Source organism: Sceloporus undulatus, chromosome 2, assembly GCF_019175285.1.
Source record: "Sceloporus undulatus isolate JIND9_A2432 ecotype Alabama chromosome 2, SceUnd_v1.1, whole genome shotgun sequence".
NCBI lineage: Eukaryota > Metazoa > Chordata > Lepidosauria > Squamata > Phrynosomatidae > Sceloporus > Sceloporus undulatus.
The window spans coordinates 61,404,676-61,427,857 of NC_056523.1; the positions used below are offsets into that span (position 1 = coordinate 61,404,676).

Sequence of the window (23,182 nt, forward strand, 5' to 3'; positions counted from 1 at the left end):
AGATGATATTGTAGTTTTGTTGTGATCAGCTAGTTGTGATTTGAAATATGATATTTGATTTTATCAGAGTAAGTACAATTTTGTATAGTTTTACCCCAGAGTTAACTCTCCTTTGTGCATTTTTTTTCATAAGAAGCACAATATAAATAAATGATATATACACAATTAACAGACTGGTCTTACCAGCACTTTTTTTTATTTATGATGAAAGCCCTGACATGTAACCCCTCCCAACCCCCCTCTCTTTTACCAAATATATTTTCCCCATATTGTGAGCCTTAATTAATTTTACATTTGAAGTTTCTTCTCCCTCTTGTAGTCCTAAATTCCTTGTAGTCCTGAAAATACTCCTTTTGTTGGAACAGACACACCATGTCAACCGTGTTAACTGTCAAGAGTTACATGTCTATCCAAAATAGATCTGGTGTCTAGCTGCTTTGAATCACAGATTGAGATCAGGGAAAACCCTGGGTTAGAATCTTTCAAAAGTCTCCTGATTCTTCTAACAGGTTTAGAGTCTTTGGTAAGCCTTATAACAGGAACAGTGGTGATTTTCTTTCCCTGCTAAGCCTCAGTTTTTCTCAACAGAAATAAAGAATGAGGCTGGGCAGGTGAAGGAAGATGTGGTTAAATGTACCAGCTGTTAGGAGCTGAGTAGAAATCAAGACTTCCCTCTTTTGGGAACATGATAAGTTCCCGAGTCCTTGCACAGGACTGATTCTTCCATGCATTCTATGTCTGGGACAAACCCCTTGAGCAGGTTAGGACAGTATAACCATTGTATTGCTGTGGCAGCAACAATGAGGGACAGTGAGCCCAGGGGTGGACTCTTAAAAGAGATCATTTCTACCTGTCCATATATGTGGAATTGTCTTTCTTGTAACCAAGTTCTGTTGCAGTACAAAAACTCCTTTGAGCACTTAAAATCATAACTTGTATCATGGCAGAATCTGGTCTATTAGTGTGCTAGAAGCTGGTTTATTACTGTCAGAAGCAGAGTTTGAATTCAAGGTGAGCTGAAACAAAACTAGGAGCAAGTCCCAAACTGGGATTGAGATAGACATTGGAGGATTTAGATTTTGAAAACCCTAAAGGAAACATTTTTGAATAGGAAACCAGGAGGTATGTCTTGAAGGAAATGACAGCAAGATAGACTTTAAGAAAACTCTCACCACCCTGAACAGTTTGGCTGAATGCAGATTCACAGATGCAATATGTACAGAATAGAAAGCTTTCTTCACTGCATGTATTGCCACATTATAGGAACAAAACAAGGCCAATGCGATTTTAGGCTGCACCAATAGAAGTATAGTGTCTAGATCCAGGAAAGTAATAGTGCCACTCTATTCTGCTCTGGTCAGGCCCCACCTGGAATACTGTGTCCAGTTCTGGGCACCACAATTAAAAAAGGACATTGAGAAACTGGAGCGTGTCCAAAGGAGGGCAACTAAAATGGTGAAAGGTCTGGAAACCATGTCCTATGCGGAATGACTTAGGGAGCTGGGGATGTTTAGCCTGGAGAAGAGAAGGTTAAGAGGTGATATGATAGCCCTGTTTAAATATTTGAAGGGATGTCATATTGAGGAGGGAGCAAGCTTGTTTTCTGCTGCTCCAGAGACTAGGACCCAGAGCAATGGATGCAAGCTCCAGGAAAAGAGATTCCACCTCAACATTAGGAGGAACTTCCTGACAGTAAGGGCTGTTCGACAGTGGAACAAACTCCCTCGAAGTGTAGTGGAGTCTCCTTCCTTAGAGGTCGTCAAACAGAGGCTGGATGGCCATCTGTCAGGGATGCTTTGATCTGGATTTCCTGCATGGCAGGGGGTTGGACTGGATGGCCCTTGCGGTCTCTTCCAACTCTACGATTCTATGATTCTACTATTCTATGTTTTCTATAGTGTGTCTTGCCAGATAGAAATTGAGTTTTCCTCCAGTCATTGCCCTTTCCATTTCAGCTCCCTAAAGTCACCTGTATACCATGGGGCCTGATTAGTAACAGATCCACAAGTAATTGCTTCATAGTCATCAATTGTAAACTAACAAAATGAAGTTTTGTCACCCTAGAGACTTTAAAGAAGTTGTGGATTTGTTTTGTAATACTTTTATTTTTTAACCCTTGTTATTTCCTTTTGTGGACTAGTATTGTTTGCTGTCTAGTTTTCTGTTATGGAAACACACAACTCAAACAATTATGCTTCTAAACTGCCTCTTCTTGACACAATGTCCCATCTGGCTGGCTTTAGCTACTAGCTGTTTCTCCCAGGAACCTTAAGGCTGTTTTACCCTTTTCTTTTCTGATTTCTGTGAATTGATGGAATATGAAATTCAGTGTTCTCTGCCAAAGAAGGGAGCAAGTAGTAAGACAACCTGAATCTCAAAGGAGGTTTGTTTTTTTGTTGTTGTTGATGGAGTTTAACTTTTACTTAATGGACTTTACAAATGTTTGTCTCCCAGGACCCATATGGCTAAAAAAAGAAGAATAGCTTTTGCTTACATAGATATCCCTCCATGCCAACTTAACTGAAAAGAACTATAACAACATCTTGACAAAATGTAGGTCTGTGACTCTAAGGTCATCATTTTTTCTCTCTCTCTCTTTCTCTTTGATTTTTAACATCTTTGCCTGATGAAGAAACCAAAAGCTTGCATCATATATTTTGGTTGTCCAAATAAAGTTAGCACTGTTTTGTGGATAATAGAAGATTGTTATAGTAATGGATTCAATCTCAAGAAACATCATTAACCTATAGTAGCAAAGAGTTTATTAAACCACAGATCCTTTGACATGAAGGATGAATGTGGTTCCATATTCCAATTTGACTCCTTTCTTTTACTAAGTCTGCAAGTCAATAACCTTGTGTATGTGGTTTTGTGACTGTAAGATTCTTCTAGAGTTCCCTCTCTGAAGTTGTAGATGAAGCTCTGGCCTTAGAGGGGGGAGATCTTCTCTTTTCCCATCCAGACATGGAGACCTCAGCAGTTTATCTCTGACTATCCTGAGATTCCAGCCCTTAAGAGTGTTTAGGTGAACTGTTGATGATTTCTCTGCCTGTGTGGATTATATTGTTGATCATGAGGTAGGAGTCCAGGTAAGCAGAAGATGATGATGAGGACCTCCCAATAGATTCAGATTTAGCTGACATGATATAAAATGCTTATTCCCTCAATCTAAAGAGGTAGGAGGTGGCAAACCACATATGTTCCAGGACAGCACTTCAGTTTGCTATATCCACAATCCTTGTAGCCCATCTACATTTATAGGAACATGCAGATCACTTCTCGGGCTGGTCTAAATGTATTTACTCCCATTCCTTGCAGTGAGAGGAATTGCCTTTTTTTCCTGAAAGGCAGAAAACAGCCTGTGGGTGGAGTGTTCACTCTCTGCGACATACTGGCTACACGTGGGCAAGAGGTTTCAGTTTCTCAGCCAACAAACTCACAAACACACGTGTATAGATACTCCAAACTTTACTCAACACAAACTATAACTCCTATCACCCAAGCACTGCACAGTCTGTCATAGGGGTCTTCCAGTTATTTCACTGTGGTCCCACGTCTGGCTTGCCAACCTGTCCAAAACACTTCTCAAGGACTTCCACTTCAGCTTTGTTCACCTCATCGGGATTTAGCCCTTGCTCCCACTGTTTGGCTTTCGGGTCCCACCACTCTCCTTCTAGAGTCTTCCCCAGTCTTTGTCTCCACTCCCCTTTGCGAGCGGATCGGAAGTCCCCTTCCTCCCTTGGGTCACGGAGCTTTATGTCCAGGTACGGCCCAATTCTTATCAGCCCGTGTCTTCCTTGCAGAGTCACGGGTTGGACTTCCCTACCAGGGCTCAGGGTTACCTTTTCTAGCCCTTCTCCGACCGCCTCTCTGCATCCAGTTATTCCGCATCTCATCCTCCTCCCCGCGTTCTCCTGTCCCTGACCTTTTATCCCTCTCCCCAAGGGCCTTGCCCCTCCTTCTCAGGCTTCCCCTGGGTCCTCTCTCCCCTCCTGCTGCAACTCTGCTTGATCAACCCTCCCCTCACCCTCCTCTCCCTGACTACACAGCCTTTCTACAGAGAGAAGAAATCAGAAGAAACTCTAGTTTCTTCTGCACTTCATACAGGTACCCAGCAAGGCTTTTAGATAGATAAGAGGCTCTAATATTGGATCTTTTAGTCTTTTGAGCTCGTTACTCACAGGTTTGCAGATGTCTTAAGTCTAGGTATAGCTACCTAAAAAGGAGTCAGGACCATTGAACACAGTGGGATTTACATCAGAATAAACATGCATAATATTGTATTTTGGTTTTCTAGTGGCAGCTGCCTTTGAAAGTACTGAAGGTAAGAGAGTTGAAATTAGAGGTTTCTTGGAAGGTTTTGTCAAACTATTACAATTGTTAATGAATCATTCTGGATTTGCACCTTCATACAAAAACTGATTGTACTTACCTATAGACTCAATTTCCTAGTGTCTCAGGCCTTTTCCAGAAGGGCCTTTTAGTACGTTCTGTGTACGTACTAGGGTTGCCTGGGGTGTCTTTTTCAGACGCCTCCAACCCTAGTACGTACATAGTACGTACAAAATAGCAGCGCCCATTCTACATGGGCGCTGCCATTAGGATGTCATGACCATGCTGCCTCCAAACAGGCCGGCGCAGACATTATGTCCTGGCGCCACGGAAGGGTGCCTGTGGTGCTCTTTCCGCGGCGCAGGAAGGAGCTCCAAAACAGAGCTCCTTCCTTCATTTGTGTCGCTGAAACAGCCTTTACACGGCTGCGCCAGTGACACAAAAGATAAAGGGGCTGAGAGGCCCCTTTCTCTTTTCCCCGCCGCTGTCTGTCCAGTCTCAAAGTGGTGGACTACAGTTCCCATAATCCATAAATATTGTGGTTCTACTGATGGAAGTTGGAATTGAGTAGGATCATAAGTTCACCAACTTTACAACACACAGACCTGGTCAGTTCATGTAATATGTTGTTGTTGTTGCTGCTGTTGTTGTTGCTATGTGACTTCAAGTCATTTCCGACTTATGGCAACTCTAAGGTGAGCCTATCACAGGGGTTTCTTGGCAAGATTTTTTCAGAGAGGATTTGTCTTTGCGCTTTTCTGAGGCTGACTGAGTGTGGCTTGTCTAAGGACAGTGGGTTTCCATGGCTGAGTGGGGAATTGATCCATGGTATCAAGGAGAGTTAGCATGGAGTATTGGTTTGTGAGCACTGGTCTATAACCCTAATAGGATTGGCTTAGTGTCACCATAAGTCGGAAATGATTTGAGGGCACACAAACCTCCCAGACCCCAGTCCAGCACTCAGACATCTACACCACGCTGGCACTCTTGAAGTAGTTCTTATTGTCCTATTAATCATCTTCTGTCTAAACACATGACAAATATGTTATTTATCTATTAAATAAGAATAAAAAAGCAGAGAACCATTGTGTACCAATACATTATTTGGAAAACACGAGGAAAGAATTGTGAATCCAGGTGCAGGGATGGGCATGGTGTCACTTTCTTTTGGGTTTTGATGATCTGGTTCTCATCTCATTCAGCTTTTGAAAGCCAAATTTGGCAGAAATCTAAAATGAATACATTATTTGAATGAACCTTTGTATTTTGGTTTTTACATAGAAGAACTGGCTGTTTAACTGCAGTACTCCATCTTGTTTACAATACACATGACAGTGAACTGTCATTGTTTGGATTAACTCTCTAAAGTTGTTGTCAAAGTAAGATTTTCATCTTGTTGATAAATAGTGTTTGTTTCTGTTTTCTTCTTTCATGGGAACATTTTATTGAGTATTCCAATTAGTTCATTTTTGTTTTAATTTTAGTGAGAGTTTATTTATTGGTATACTCCCCCACTTTTTTTAAAAATGTCTTTACATTTCTTCAACTAGGTCAGCTTCTCTTTCATCAGTAAGAGTGATTTAAATGTGCTTCTCAGCACAAAAGTTAGAATCATACAAGCCATTGTATTCCGTATTACCATGTATAGATGTGAGAGCTGGACAGTCAAGAAAGAAGATAGGAGGAAAATCCATTCATTTAAGATGTGGTGCTGGAGAAGAGTGCTGAGTATTCCATGGACAGCCAAGAGGACAAACAAATGGGTCCTACAGCAGATCAAGCCAGAAATATCCCTAGAAGCCAAGATGGCAAAACTTAGAGCCCATTCCCACCACACAAAAAAAGTGATTTGCCAATCAAATTATATGACCACCGTTCCCATTTGAAACTGGTTCTGATACTGGTGTGATCGAATGAAATCACACTGAAGTGAGGCAAATGCAAAAAACCCTGCTTTTTTCAGAGAGCAGTTTGAAAAGAATTTATTCCGAAGAGTTCAGCAAGTGGGAACTACAGATCAGAATCACATCATTCTGGAGAGGAGGGACTAATGGCAGAGGGGTGTTTACCATCCCTCCCAGTTTTTGGGAGATGTCTCTCTCTCTCTCATACACACACACACACACACACACACACACACACAGTGCTGCCTTTTTATTTGTTGATGTGACCTATGGGTGCATGTTTTTTAAAAAAATAAAGAGAAGACTCAATTCATTGATTTTGCACCTACTTGCAAAGACAAGTAGTTGCTAGCCCAATGAGTTGATTCTTTGATCAATTTATTTTTTTAAAAAAGCATTGCACAGCCCCATCTTTGTCCTCTTGCCACCTCCAGGCCTTGCCTTCACAGCCCCATCCTCATCCTCCTCTTGCCCCCTCCAAGCCTTGCCTTCAATGCCTCATCCTCATCCTCCTTTTGCCCTCTCCAAGTCTTGCCTTCAATGCCCCATCCTCATCCTCCTTTTGCCCCCTCCAAGCCTTGCCTTCATCGCCCCATCCTTGCCCTCCCCCTCTTCCCCCCCTGCCCCCCCCCCCCGGGCTTGTCAAAAGTGCCTGCCAGTGCCCCCCCCCCCACCGAGCTTGAGCTGTCACTTACATCAGAGATGACTGATGGAGGATTTTGAAGCAGAACTACTAGTGGGGATGGCAACCATGCCAAAAAAGAAGCAATTACACTGGGGTAAGAAAAAAAAAGTCCCCTTTCATAGTGGGAATGAGGGACCTTTTGTAATTGATTTTCAACATGGAGTGAGGATGAATCAGGAATTGGTTAAAACTGCAAGTAGGAATGAGCCCTTAGATTGTTATAATTTGGACACATCATGAGAAGGCATGAATCGTCGGAAAAGACAATAATGTTAGGAAAGGTGGAGGGAAGTAGAAAGAGGAAGGCCACATGCTAGATGGATGTACTTTATTAAAGAGACCATGAACATGTTGCAGGAGCTGGACAGAGCAGTAGAGGGCAGGGGAGCCTGGAAATATCTCATTGATAGGCTTGCCATGGGTTGAGATCAACACGAAGGTAGATTGACGCAAAGCAACAAACAAAAAAAGATAACATTCATTTTAAAAGAGATTTTAAATAACATTTGCTTCTGTTTAATTTCAAACAACTTACATTGCTTTGTCTAAAAAGATTCTTCAGGGATTTAAATTCTGGTAGATTGTTATCGGTCTGCTGTGACAAATACACTTCATGGGTTTTGAAAAAATAAAACTCAGTTCCTGTTATATGCAAGGTAGTAAATAAAAGAAAGCAGAAGTAGAAATGACAGCTGAAATAAATGTAATTGGTCTCTTTCAGGATTAAAGGTGTAAGTAGCTGCAGACTGTGCTCTAATAAGCTTGATGTTTTCCCTATCCAAAATAACTTACAACTTTTATATATGTGGGTGGTTAAAGCTTTATCTTTTGAGAAATATGGAGCCTGAGTTGAAATTGTAAACGACACACTGCACTCCGGTATGTAGATGTCTCTAATGCAGCAGTCACAGGTAATGTAAAAATAATCATGTGATCTGCCCTTGCAGAATTGGCTTAAATTTATTAGTCCCCACTATAGTAGACCTGCTCAATGAATGGTCCTTGTTAAGTCAAAGCCCATGCAAATCCTTTAAATTTTAATGGATGTACCCAGAGGAGGGCAACCAGAATGGTGAAGGGTGTCGAAATCATGCCCTGTGAGCAGCGACGTTGGGAGCTGCGAGCTGATAGGATAACCCTGTTTAAATATTTGAAGGGGTGTCATACTGAAGATGGAGCAAATTTGTTTTCTGCAGCTCCAGAGAATCAGCCACAGAACAATGGGTTCAAACTACAGGAAAAGAGATATTAGAAAGAACTTTCTTCCAGTAAGAGCTGTTCGACAGTGGATCACACTGCCTCGGAGTGCGGTGGAGTTTCCTTCTTTGGAGGTTTTCAAACAAGAGGCTGGATGGCCATTTGTCAGGGTGCTTTGATTGTGAGGTCCTGCATGGCAGTGGGTTTCACTTGATGGCTCTTGAGGTCTCTTCCCACTCTATGGTTCTGTACACTAGTTGGGAATCACAAATGAATTTAGCACAGCCTGACATAGTATATGTTGCTGGGAACAGTGTAAGGGTAGCCATGAAGGGTGAATTATATGTAATTAGAGGCCTAAATAATGGGAGCCATAGCAGGGTGGGAGTTAAGTTCCTGATTTGTGCCCCTCCCTATATCATTGTTTCTCAGATACAAACTACACACTATATTTAATACGCAGTAAGCAAGTACATTAATGAATTTTTAGATTCAAAAGTAAATGTAAAGACCCAATCTGGATCATATCCCTGAAGCATTGGGATAGGGGTGGAGGCGGTTTCCTTCCAATCCCTGAAATTCTTTAGATAAAAAAGCTCTGATTGAAGCTAATGTGCCTCTTCCTCCATCTGAGCAAATTAATTGACAATGCAGGAGTTTTATCGGCATTAGGGCCAGAGGAATAAAGAGTTAAATTCCACTTACTCTTCCTGTGCTAGGGTCACAATTTCAATCAGGTTCCTCTGCATTGTTATACTTTTTAAAAATCTGTGGTATACTACAAACTTTGTATTAAAAATACCATTTAGTTTGGTCCACAGTACATTACTATGATTAGCATATTCTGTGCCCAGGGCTAGTAGTTCAGTAGCAGTACTAGCAGAACATATGACCTGCTTGCAAAAGGTCCCATGACCGTGGTATTTCCAGACATTCTGGGAAAGATTTTTTGATTGAAACTCTGTATTCCTACTGCTGGTTTAGAAATATTGAGCTAGAGGGGGAAATGATGTGAGTCCCAGACCCAGTATAAGGCATCTTCAAATATTTGTTACTATATCGCCTCCTTTAACTCTCTGTGGTATTTGGAGCAGCTTTGCAACAATCTGAATGAAAGATTTTCTTATGTACTACAGCTTTCACAGTTTTCTCCTGTCCCTGAGCAACAGATTCTCTTTGGCTTACTTGGTTTACTTTTCTTCAGCATTTCTCTTTTCCTATCTCCCATTTTTCCTGCACTCTTCTTCACTTTCATCTGCACATCAAGTATCTTACTTATCCAAAATGCTTATGACCATTGGATTTTTGATGTTTTTTTTTTTAATTTCAGAATACCTATATTTGTATATATGTGCATAATGAAATATCTTGGAGTATGGGACCGAGTCGAAACACAAAACTCATTTACCATATATACTCAATTATAAGTCGACCTCATGTATAAGTCGAGGGCAAGTTTTGGGGACAAAATTAAGAACTTTGCTATGACTCATGGATCGGTTGAAGGTTAAACTTAGGGACATATAGCAAAGGATCTAGAGGATGAAGCAAAGCAAAATCCCCAAAATTACAAAACTTATAAAATTCCAGTAGACATAACTCTTTGTGCTTACTCTTAAGACTGGATGGATGAGAAAGCAGAGGGGGTTGATTCTTCCATGACATATTGTACTCTTGCTTTTCCTTCTTTTAAATAAGAGTTAAGATACAGTACTTACATTGACCTGTGGATAAGTTGACTCAGATTTTTTGGGTCAGTTTTTTTACCTAAATTTCTAGACTTCTACATGCGTATATACAGTATATTTTACATTCACCTTATACACATAGGCTGAAGGTAAATTTATACACTATATTAAATAATGTTGTGCATGAAGCAGAGTTTGTATACTATCACTATCACTGTCACTATCTCAGCCACCCATGAAAAACATTTTGTTTTTTGGAGTATTTGGGAATTCCACATAAGGGAAATTTAACAAAACCCTGTTTGGAAAAAAGATTTATAGTTTAATTTAATAAGTGACTTCAAATTTGGGCTGACTTATTTTTGCATGTACCAGATTGATCTGCTCATGACATGTGAAGATACAGCACCAACCTCTTCAGGAAGAAAGCTCACACGTATACAGCTGTGTGCATGAAGGCCGCCACATAGTCTGGAGCCCTGTGCAGTCTGAGACCACATGGATGCCTTTACACCTACAGCTGTATAGATAGATAAAGGCTCTGTCCTAGCAGATGTCTGCACTTTGTTTATGGATACTGTAGTGGGACAAGGCAGTGTCCATAGTGTTCAGGGACAAGGCTAGTAATCAAAGCTGTGTTCCCAATTCATGAGCTGACTCAGCATAAAAGAGCCCAGAACTTTTCTAAGGTAAAATTGGTACATTACGACTTGTAGCTTTGAAAATATTTGCTGAACTTCTTTGGTATGGGATCTGAATGTCATTGCACAGTTCCAAGGGTAGGCATATGGTAGATATTGAGACTATATATCAGGGATTGGCAAAGTATGGACTATGGAATGCTGCCCCCTGATGTCATAACCACAAAGGAGGATAAGGCACCACAAAATGTAGGACATTCAAGAAAAATGTAGGACATTCAAAACACTAATATAAATAAATCAATCAATTTTTATTGATTAGCCCTTAGGCCATATCAAAATAACACAAAAGCAGATAAAACACACTATAAAATTCTATAGAAATTCTGTAGAAATTAGAAAAAGCTAAATATAATAAATCTAAAATATGAATAAAATACCATACAGATACCATGTGAATGCCATACAATTTAAGTACAAAACCCATAAATGAAACAAAATTATAAAACTTGATTATAAAAATCTATATAAAAGATTCAAAATACAAAAATGGGAGAGGGGGGGAAATACGTCTTTAAAATTAATAGTACATAAACAAAAGATTGAACAGCAGTTACACATCAAAATCCTCATCACCTCTACAGTTGACCCCAATTGTCCCCACAATCTAGCTCTCAACTGTATTGCTTTACAAGAAACTGAGCGTGGTAATAGATATTTTTGAATCTTGACCACTCATGAAGTAAGAGGTTCTAACATGGGTACCCAGAACATTGATCGTTGATATAGGGACCAAGATACTGGTCTCTTTCCTGTTAGTACAAATTACACTTGAATAGAATATGAGCTAAATCTTCAATCTCTTGGTCTCCACAAATGCAAGTCGTAAGGAATACCATTAAATCTACCAATCTTACCATGTGTCAAGCTGATCAAATCAGCTCAAGTAAATGCCTCCCTCAGGTATTTTGCCATTTGTATTTTTAGATAGTTAGGTCTTTGAAAAGTGCATGTCTAAAGGAAAGGACTCAATATGGAATTGAGACTGTTCTAAGAGACATAATTTGGTAGTCTATCTGGCCCCATTTCACACAAAAAAGTAACTTCATGCTTTTAGTCAGCTCAAAATGGAAGACATTTAGAATTCTTTCCTGGGCAGAAGGTGGAAATGTAGAACATGTCCTGGAAAATTAGAATGTCTGGTTTCCCTTCCCAGGGCTGTTTTGAACTTCCCTCAGGAATTAAAACTATTCCAAAATGCCGTCTGGAGATGTGGTGGACCATTATTGCTATGTTGGAGGCCCCTGCATCCCCAGAATCAATAAATTGCACATCCATCCCCCAACATTTTTGCCCCCAAATTCCCTCTAGGGGAGGGGTAGGCAACCTTTTTGAGCCAGGGGCCAGGTTGCTGTCCCTCAGATAACTGGGGGGGCCAAGCCGGGGGGGTGGAGCTTCCACCCTCCGGGTGGGGGCCGCGTGCCGGGGGTGGAGCCGCATGCGGGGGCGGAGCTTCCACCCCCGAGGTCAGGCCCCTCCTCTTTGCCGGTCCTGCCGGGCCCCAGGCCCTGGCAGAGGCCGGGAAAGAGCCTGCAGGGCTGCCAGCGCTGGAGGCCTCCCCCTCTTTGCCAGCCCCTGACGGGACCCCAGACCCATCAGAGGCTGGCAAAAAGCCGGCGGGTCCGCCAGCACTGGAGGCCTCCCCTCTTTGCTGGAGGCCCGCTGCCACGCGGGAGCCCTCCTGGAGGCCCCCAACAATGGCAAACGGGCCTCCCAAGAGCCCGCGCGACCACGCCGGAGGCCCTGTTTGAGGGCTCCGGCAGCCACAGCAGGCCTCTTAGAGGCCCCGCCGCCAAGCGGGCAAAGTCTTGCGCAACCATTTCTGAGGTCACATGAGACTTCACCTCTAGGCCGCCGCCATTTTTTCCCCCGAAATGGCGGCGAAGTCTTGTGGGGGGGGAAATGGGGCGGGCCCGGAGTGGCAAAAGCCACAACTGGCGCCGGCAGCAGCAGCAGCCAGGGCCAGCCGAAAGGCCTCCATCTGCCCGCCGGGGCCGGAGGTTGCCGACCCCTGCTCTAGAGAACACAGGGGCATTTCCATCACATTGGGATTCCATTAACAGCCAAGGCAATCCCTCAGACAGGTTTATGATTTGAAATGACCACTGTTTCAAAACTAGTCATCAAAGATGTTTAGTTTTTCTATAAATATTTCAGGTTCAGGAAATGATTGAAGTATGCCATTTGTTTAATTATTAACATTTAATAATTTTCGAATTGTCATTTTATTTTCTGTGTTGTCCCCGCTCTGCTTGCAATATGTGTTTTGCATTGTGATCCTATGGGTAGGGACTTGTCCATTTTATTTTTATACTACATAGATTATATTCATGCTATTTAACTTCTTTCGAAACTGAGTTGAAGACCATCCTGTTCAGAGAAGCGTTCCTAGGCATTGCATGACTATTATTTGCTATTTGACGTTTTTAATTTGTTGCCTGTTTTATTGAACCATTTCCTTTATTGTTATGTATTATTTATATGTATTATGCTATTATTTCTTAGATTGTATGCCATGGGCTGGTTTACTCTTATTTATTTTATTGTTTGGATGTACAGCACTTTGCAAATCTACAGCGCTATATAAATAAAGCATAATAATAATAATAATAATAATAATAGTAATAATTTACAATGCATTAAAATAATGGTGATATGTCAGAAGGGAGGTGGTGCACCTTTTTTCCCATTTTTGTATGTATCTCAGGATATTAGCTTCCTTTAAGGCAATGTTGTTTGTTTCTTGTGCTAACTAATGAAGTAGGTGGTAGCTTTTGAAAAGGAAATGGCTTTTAAATAATTAACCAGGAACTGACGGACTCTGTTCTGCACATTATTTCAGCAAGATCTTTAGCTGATGTGAATTGGTGTGGTACATGGAAGACAAGCCAGTGGATAGCTTATACCATCTCATAATATTCAGTTTTAAGCTGAAGCCCCACCACCACCATGGATAGCCCATATATTTATAGTGATATTGCTGTTCTTTTCCTAATACCATAATCCTAAATAGATTTCTTTTGATAGCTATGTGATAGCTTCTGATAGTATATGTTTGATAACTGTTGCAAAAGAACACCAAAAGCAAACCTTTAACACCTGTTAGTGAATATATAATATTTGAATGCTTAACAAGAAAGACATTAAGACTAATGTTGTAAAACCCACACAATTTTTCTGGTTTAATTATCCCTATTCACAAAATAATCCTTGAGAAAGTCTAACTATGTTTGGTACTGTGACACGGAGCTTCTCAAGCAATATGTAACACTTCACATGTTGCATGTCTGAAGGAGGTCCCCATGATAAGTAGTGAGTGGGTTGTGCCCCTGATCCCAAACCTAGCACCAGCTGGCCAGGCTAGACCCAGTGTCCTATGTGAGTATAGATATCTGAAAAAGAGGTCCTATGCACAAGGGGTTGCTCACACTTTCAGGCCTCTCATCATCCAAGCTTAATGTGGACATTAGAAGTGGGGCCTGTCTGGATATGTGACATTGAAGTTGGAGCCAAAGACTAAACATTGTATGGTTCTCTTTGCACATATAATGTGTAATTTGTATCTGAAGGAATCTGTTGTTACTTGTGCATCTTTTTTAAAATTGTGTCATGGTTGACATGTTTTTTTATATGTCAGACTAACAAGCATGATCATCTGATCTGAGCTAGTACTTACTATGTCCTTGGGGAAGGGAAAACATGTCCCTTTGCCTCACAGTCTCCATTCTGTACCTTTCAACAGTCGTGTGAATATTTTAAAAATAATATTGTTACTCTCATATTCATTCAGTGTTATAATAGACTGTTTGAAGAACTGATGATGAAAGGACATTAGGATAATGTCCTGTGCTTTGTTTGATGACAGCAGGGATGAATGAATTTAAATTGTTGATTTTTAGATAGTACTGTATATACTCGACTATATGTCGAACTCATATATAAGTTGAGGTCAACTTTTGGGGCCACAATTGTTCGTTTTCATATGACTCGTGGATAAATTGACCCAGGTTTTTTGGGTCAATGTTTTGACCTACATTTTCCAACTTATATATGAATATATATGTTATGACTATTTATCAGCTCGGTTGGTACAAGAGCCTCTTGTCCTTATTCTCCAGCAAAAGCGAGGGGAAAAATACTAAACCATTCCTTTATTCCAGGTTGCCTTCATTCTTCTTTGGAAATCAAATGCCACATTGAGCTAAGGACTGTGCCTGAAACTTGTGGTGAATTTCAGCATGTTGATCCTGTAGAGTGTATGCTTCAAGCTGGAAGAAAGCCAAAAATAAAATCTCATCTGGCCAAGAAGCATTCTCTGTCAAAACCTCAAGGTTTGAAATTTAGCTCCTTCAATGTTAATGTGAGGGTTATCTTGTAGTTGTTGTGTTAGATAATGCATGGTCTAACAATTATCCTTGCGGGAAGGGCGGTTGTCTATTGGCTAAAGGGGCTTCATGTATGTGGTGGTGCATATGTTACTCTGTAACACTGAAAGGAATTGCATAGTTTCCATTAGGTTCTCAAAGGGGTCTGTTACCCAAAAAAGATTAAGAACCCCTGCCATAAACTCTTAGGCGTGAGAGGCAAAAATGGTAGCTAGGACATACCAATCCTTGAAAAGGACTGTTTTCAGCTAATAATGAGTACTAACTTAAATTAATAACCACCAAACATATTAATCACTGAAATCCTATCCAATTCTTCACTGTTCCTATGCTTATCATTGTTATTTCAGGAACTCGGGCTATACAGATTGCTGCCCCTTTCTTGGCCAGATTGGGGCCCAATCCGGCCTGTGGAGGGCACAAAAAGGAGCCCTCAGAGAACCTGCATCATTTGGACGCAGCATCAGAGGTGTGTCATGATGGTGCGCACCATCTGGAGTGGCACGCACCATCAAGGTGCCTTGGGGTGGAATAAGGGCAAGTGTTGCCAGGACGCTGAACCCTGAATCTGTCCACAGGCTGGCACAGAGTGCTGGTCTGTACAGGCCCTCAGTCTCCTGGTTGTCACATTGTCTAGTTTTGGCTCTTCTGTGCTTTGGCTGGCGTTCTTGGACTTGACCTCAGATTAGCATGCTTAATAGACACTAATAGTATGAGATGCTTGACTGTAGGCGAATCTGCTTGTATGGGATCTAATAGGCAGAGACTGTTATTCCACTCTGTGCTGTAAAGGCCCTGGAATATTGGTTTCTCTGATTAATTGCAATGTAAATTGATAATTCGCTGCATCCATTATTATGTTCTTACTTTGCTTCTTAATACTTAATACCTAATACTGAGCCCATTACAATAGTTATATTCATAGTAAGACAGTTCTGTGTGTGGGTTTTTAGTTTAGTAGTAGGAGCCAGTGTGGTCTAGGTCGGAGTATGAGTGTTGGACATGGATTCTAGGAAATCCAGGTCTGGATCCTCACTCAGCTATGGTAATCCACTGGCTGACCTTGGGAAGGTCACACACATTTAGTTTTAGAGGAAGGAAATAAAAAACTTTCTCTGAATAAGTCTTCCCAAGAAAACTTTATTTTAAGATCACCCTTAGTTAAAGGCAAAGAACAATCAGTTAGAGAAACCACTGTTCCAGGTTGTTGTTGACACATCAGTGTTTGCTACAATATAGTTTTACAGGAGTGGAAAGAACAAGAAAGCATTTTTGCACTTAATCTTACTGTGATTTCTATCCTTTCTGTTCTCCTCTTCTGATGGTATGCCCATAGGGCATGTGAATATCCATTTCATATGCTCCGTCATTTTATTTTATTTTATTATTTATTTTATTATTTATTTTATTTCTATGCTGCCTTTCTCCCAAAAAGAGACCCAAGGCAGCTCACAATATAAAAAGGCACAGTGGTTTGAGTGTTGGATTATGACTCTGGAGACCATGAAACCCACTGGGTGACTTTGGACCAGTCACATGCTCTCAGTCTCTGGGGAAGGCAATGGCAAAACCACCTCTGAACAAATCTTACTAAGAGAACCCCATGATAAGTTCACCTTAGGGTTGCCATAAGTAGGAAACAACTTGAAGGCATACAACACACAAACACACACATGTTTTCAGTGAAGAACAAGTTAGCAAGTTCTTGAGGAATCTCTGTTTCCTATATAGTTAACACTTAGATTGTAAATTCCTGATTGTTTATGTTACTTTATAATGTGCTATACAAATAATACTTAATTTTTTATATTGTAACCGATATTGTACTTATAGTAAAGTGAATTCAGAAAAGTTGAATTTTTAGCATTTTCCCCATAAAGCAGTATGAACCTGAGTGAATTTTGGCAGCAACTGCTGATGGGTATGACCAACTGGAATTAATTGCCTTAAGTCAATTTGATAGTATCTACTTTAAGGGTCAGTTAAATTAAGTTGCTTTTGGCTGTACTGAATGATGAGAACACATGAATTTGTTGCTATGGGATACTGTTTGCATGTTTAGTGGGGAAAAACCATTTACTCACAAGAAGTATGAGGAACTCATATGGTTTGCAGTATTCAAAGGCTAACATAGATGGACCAAGGGTAAAGGTGTCTTCTTCTTTTTCCATTAAAGAGGAGACAGGAATATATGGCAAGTACTTTGTTCCAGAAGTACATTCAGTGCAGCAGCAAAAGAGGAAGGAAATTTATGCAGATTATACCACAAAGAGGTAGGGGAGGGGGAAAGAAGCAAAAATGGGCTGTTTTTTAATTGGCTTTCTGAATTGCCACAAGAAAGAGCATGAGGATAGATAAAAATCTGTATTAACTCTATAGATTTTGCTCAGCATGTTAATCAACCAGTACTCAAAATTTTGGGCCAGCAGCACTCAAAAGTGTTTAGTTTAGTACTGAGGGTTGTGGCTGAATTTTTGCAAAATATACTGTCTATGTGCTGTGCATCCTGTTTAGCAACAAGGAAGTGGTCACAGTCTCTTCGTGTTTGAACAAACTTAAGAAAATGTAAAAAAGAAGGCCGGTACCATTTGGCCTGAAAAAAATTGTTTTTTATAAGTACATAAGATAATCTGAAGTTGCATTGTTTTTGCTGTAGTGCTCTTTCCAGCTTTTTATTGGAGCAAGTGAGTTTGTTTTCATTAAAGATGGAACAATCCTTGGTTTCATTTTTATTTTTCTAGTACCTCCTAAGCCTGTTTATATCCAGCCTGCTGGGCAGGAGAAGATTCCTCCAGCACCATCTAAGCCTTTGCCAGCAGATCCCAAGTCCTCAAGAAGTCCACTGCCTGAAGAAGAAATAACAAAGGCCTCAGGAGACATTAACAGACTCATTGAAAAATTTGAAAGTATTAGGTAAGAACTTTGGTATTACCAAAATTTCTTCTTTAAATAATAGCATAGGGGGGAAATAATATGTTAACAACTCACTCACCAAATGTTGAGTTACATAAAATAGTGTATTGTTGTTATGTGCCTTCAAGTCGTTTCCAATTTATGGTGCCCCTAAGGCAAACCTGTCATAAGGTTTTCTGGGGACGAGAGCATGTGATTTGCTGAAGGTCACCCAGTAGGTTTCCTTGGCCAAGCAGGGAATTAAATCCTCATCTCCAGAGTTGTAGTCCAACCCTCAAACCACTACATCGTGCTGGCACTCCTCAAAAAAGTAGTGTATATAGATCGTGCTGGCACTCCTCAAAAAAATAGTGTACAGTATATAGATCTGTCAATTATTAAAAACCAAGGTTATCTTAAATCTAGTAGAGAGTTTTGAAATTTTAATTAACATTGGATGACAGTTTATTGGTGAACGGATCAATCAAAGTGAGCTGTTTTCAGCAGGTTTATTCACATACCAGTTAAAAATGTATGGGTGGACAAATAAATCACCTTACACTAAAAGACATGAAAATGCCTGAAGTAGGTTTACTGGGAGAAAAAGCAATTAATTAAAGTTTGACATTTTTCCCCTGTAAAAATGGTAGATTTTAAAATGAGCATACTGATCAGAAAACAAAGAATTTACAAGTCTGTTTTTTAGTATTCATTTTTTCAGTAAGTAATGTTTTCACGACTGCATTCTCTTTGGATGTTGTGGTTTTCTATGAGGATAAATATACTTGCTTAGTCTTTTAACAGCCTATAAATGGTTCTCTTACTATTTAGGGCGAATTCCATTAAATGCAGTTACTTCCTCAATATAGTTCCCCAAAATTTTTAAAAGCACAAATTTGTGGTTTTAATTTATTCCATTTTTCTTAAAAATTGAATTTTATTACAGTGTAATTAGCACTTTACTTGTATATAATGGTATGATAAATATTTGTAGCAGCCATTCTGAATAATCATTTACAGAACTTTTTGAATAGTCATTTCAGTGACCTTTTGCTGCTCTTATACATTAAGGTGTGCTTAAAGGCATAGCTGAAGATATTTTTGAGACCTGAGTTAGAGTTCAAATGGCAGCTCCCATAGTGATGAAAAATATCTATTATTAACAAAATTGATGATCCTTCTAACCTGAGAGAGGCCACCTCACCTAGTCCCAAGATAAAAGTTCTCCTGGGAGTTTACATTTCAGAGATTATGATCTGAAATGCTTTAGTGATTTAATTGGCAGTACCGTTTTCAAAATAAATGGCTTAAACAGTAGCTCTAGAATCTGGCACATAAGGTCAATAACACAGAGTTTTGTTTTCATTTGCAGGCGGCCTGTCGATGTTGTTCAAAGAAACCAGTTTAATTTAGTTTTTAAGATGGAACCTGGAATGGACTCTCCTAAACAATGCTGCCCAAGTGTCTGTGATATGGCAGTTTCTAGTGCTGCTTCTACAAACGAAATTAAGGAACAAGAGGAAAGTGAGCCTGGCATCTTGTGTAGCACTGAAATGTCTAATGCAGACATAATGAAAATTAAAGAACTAAATATAGATGACACCACAGCCACTGAAGACTGTACTGATGGGAACATCAGGAAAGTGCCTACGGAAGATCTTGGTCATAAGGATTCCTTGGCTGAGCTGAATGGAAGTGGCAAAATTCCCAATAGGGACAGTGGGATTGACAGCCCTTCTTGCAGTGTGGCAGGCGAGGCATTCCTAAACGAAGATGGTTCAGAACAGAGAAAAGCCACTGTGAGTGGGAGCCCAGCAGCAGACATGGAAAATGACAAAAAGGGTGTCAGATTATCTGCTGGGGAGCAGAAGAGAAACTTCACTCAGGATGAAGACAGTGACATAGATGAAGGAAGCAGTGAAGAGCAAGAAACTGCAGAAGTATCAAAACTGGAATGTGTAGACATTAATAAGGTAAAACACATGAACTTCTGTCTTCTTTTTGTGACAGTATGCAGTGTGGAAGTTTGCTTTCATAGAATTCTCATCTTTTGCTGAACATAAATCACACAGGCAGTTGCAGCACTTAGTCCAGTAACTAGAGCTTGAAAAAATTTCTTTTTGGAGTACAGGTTCCCAGAATTCCCAGCATGTGCTAGTACAAAAAAGTAACTTTGCCAAGCTCTGCTAGTTAATAGTTTCTGGCAGTGGTTCCCCAACGCAGTCACATAGTGATCTGTCTTTTATGTACAAACCATTGGTCAGCCATTGAGGTCTCTGTACTTTCAACCAGCACTATTTTGAAGCCCTCTGTATAAATGTCTTGAAAGAAAGAAAGAAAGAAATCATTTAAAGTTTTGTTAACCAACACAGTCAACTGTCATTCTTATGCAAGCGTTATCATTTTCTTTCGAAATTGTTTGTCTGTTTTTTAAATGGTTTTACGCAACAGTGACATTTATGTTTTAAGTAACTTGTTTAACAAAAACAACTGTTATGAACTTGTTAATGTGTTATCTATTTTTAAGACTCAAGGTCAAAGGCGCACTGCAGAAATAATCCAGTTTGAGACCACTTTAACTGCCATGGCTCATTGCTAGGGTATCCTGGGAAGTGTAGTTTATTGTGGCACCAGTGCTGTCTTACAGAGGAGGCTAAATATCTGTTCCCAGAATTCCCTAGCATTGAGCCAGGGCAGTTAAAGCAGTCTCAAACTGGAATATTTCTGCAGTGTGTTTTGGACATATGTACTACAAGTGAAATTTTCACCTTGTGTATAAAAAGAAAATGGAGGAGAAAGGAATCTAGCAGCAGCTTTAAGACTATGTATCTTAATATTTTGTGTTTAGGACCTTAAGACTGTTGTATCCTAATATTTAATATTTGCATATTTACAGTAGTTGCACCATGTAATCCCAAAGGACTGATCTTAGGAATGTTGGCTCCCTGGGTTGAATATTCTTACTAAAATTACTATAATACCCATCAGATGGACATGTACAGTATAATCAAATATGGCTTCATGGGTTGGTCACTGTTTTGAGGTTGGGATAATGAGTGCCAAAGCTCCCATTTGCTTTTCAAGGTTCCTTAGGTGCCCTATTCCTTAACCCCTTAGTTGTGCACTATTTGTCTCTACTGATTCTGGGGGTGCATCAGAGACTGAGTACCACTGACCCATTTTATGCTGTTATCTGTGGCTTTATTCTGCGGAAGCCCATCTAAGCAGTCATCGTTGTCAGATGCCTATCAGACATTGGAAGTGCAACCTGATATTTAGATGAGAGGATTTTTTTTAGCTTCCCCCCAGGTGTTTTGGGTTTTCTGCCTCCCATCTCTCCCATTCTCCCTTCCTTTTCCTTCCTATAAGTACTCCTGTCATCTGTCAAATCTGTACTTTTTCTTAAGGTTTTTTTAAAATGTGTTGTCCTCTTTACTTAAATTGTAATATGGTGGCCCTGCCTTCCAGTGGATCTAACATCCTCTCAGTTTGTCATGTTTTTGTTTTCTGGCAGCTCTTGTAGGCTTTTTGAATCAGTTTGATTGGTGAAATATAACTGCTATGCTTAATTTTGAATTCTAAGCATGGGCCAGTTTAGCAGCTGATATTGGAAATGTGAGAGTGAGCATGCAGATTGAGCAAATAGGTGTATTGGCTGGTGGTATAGCAGCTGCTTTTAACTCTCCATGGACAGCCTCTTAATTACTGTTCATCAGTGTTGATGGTCTGTCAGATCCATTTCCTGGGGAATTTGGAGGCGTGTCTACTATTTGACTGGTCAGAGGTGTTTCATTTCCTTTCAGCTTCCTGACAGCAACTCTTCTGGCTGTGCCACTGAACTGAATCAGAAGGAGAGAAGCAGATATACAGATCTGTACATGCAGATATGAGAGACTGAGTGTGTAGTGGTTTGGGTGTTTGACTAAGAGTGACCAGGATTCAAATCCCTGCTGAGCCCAGGAAACCCACTGGGCAAGTTACACACTCAGCCTCAGAGGACAGCCATGAAAAAACCCTTTGAATAAATCTTGCCAAGAAAACCCCATGATAGATTTGCCTTTGGATTGCCATAAGTCTGAATCAACTGAAGGCGCATAACAATAACAACATGCAAATATAGCCGAAGTATTACAGAACATGTCCCTAAACATTGACTCCCAGAGCTCCTAGTATTCCTTCCTTAATGATCCAATATCAGTAGTTAGCCTTTCAGCGCTGGTGCATGCCCTAGCCGTCCATGCTTGATCGGTGGGTCTCACAGCTTTGTACTGATACTGTTTGTGCAGTATCCTGCTTTGCAGGATGGGCAGTATACAGAGTTCATAAGCTGGCTGTATTTAATAACATTTATACAATGAGAGTTAGTTATAAAGACATATCTTTCCCTTTCGCCATCAGAATTCTAGTATTTCAACTGGTTCATATGGGAATATAGTCTATCGTATTATCCATATTCATGAGCCCTATGTCTGAGACAAGTCAGTTTATTAATATAAGTCAAGTCAGAAGAAAGGGCAAGAAAAATTGATTTTAGTGTCACTGCAAACATTAATGGTAGAGTAATAGTGGACATTAAGGCAAACCTGGAAGTATATTCTGAAGAATGCAGCCTCTTGCTTTGCTTTGCTATTGCTTGATGAATGAATACAGTCTACAATATTATAAAATTCACAGTGGCCAGTCTGTAATTTATAAATATGGAGTTAGTAATGTCTGCCTAGTGGAAGGCCAGATTGCATTAGAGTGGTACCCAATTGGTTTTTAAGTACACATCAATATGCTTAGGATCAGTTTTGACAGCTGTTGTAATTGAACTGTGAACACATTGTTGTTAACTGTCTTACATTCTCATATAACATACTTTGTACAGTGGGCCCTTCTTATTGGTGGGCTTCTGACAAATTTGACCACCAGCATTCACACACTTCAGCCATTTAAAATAAAAGTTGAAATTTCAAGACTACTGATATCCTAATCTCTGGGGCAGCTCTGTTAGTTTAACTAACATTTCCATTTCCCCACCTAAGTAGCTTGGGAAACTGAGACCAAACATTTTTGTTGGCCAGACTAGTTCTGTCAGGTCCTTTAAGAAGCTCATGTATCTTACGGTTCATGGGCCCTCCCACTCTTGTCATATATTACTTTAAGATGTGTTAGTAAACTTGGACAAATGAACTGAGTTAATGCTTGGTTATGTTGGCATGCTTGGAGGTGTCCTAAAAACCAACTGAAAGAAAATGTCTTTTACTGACCTATTCTCTGTTTTGTACTAAAAAAGAAAAGAAAAGAAGTAGTAGTAGCATTTTGATTTTGGGTATGTCTGTAGGCTTGTGCAGGCTTCGCCTTACAGGCTGAATGCCCCCTTTCCAGAATTCTGGAATCTGAAATATTCCAAAAA

The 23,182-nt window shown here is 40.2% G+C and overlaps 1 protein-coding gene across 2 annotated transcripts in view; it reads left to right on the forward strand.

Annotated features, from left to right (window-relative positions):
- FGD3 (FYVE, RhoGEF and PH domain containing 3) overlaps positions 1-23,182 on the forward strand; it is a 122,357-nt gene that overhangs the window by 48,989 nt on the left and 50,186 nt on the right. For both annotated transcript variants that reach the window (XM_042451017.1, XM_042451018.1), the window contains exons 2-4: positions 14,668-14,838; positions 17,634-17,805; positions 19,157-19,757. In XM_042451017.1, the coding sequence (XP_042306951.1) occupies positions 14,766-14,838; positions 17,634-17,805; positions 19,157-19,757 (846 nt within the window). In that variant the 5' untranslated portion in view covers positions 14,668-14,765. The remainder of the gene's footprint in view (positions 1-14,667; positions 14,839-17,633; positions 17,806-19,156; positions 19,758-23,182) is intronic.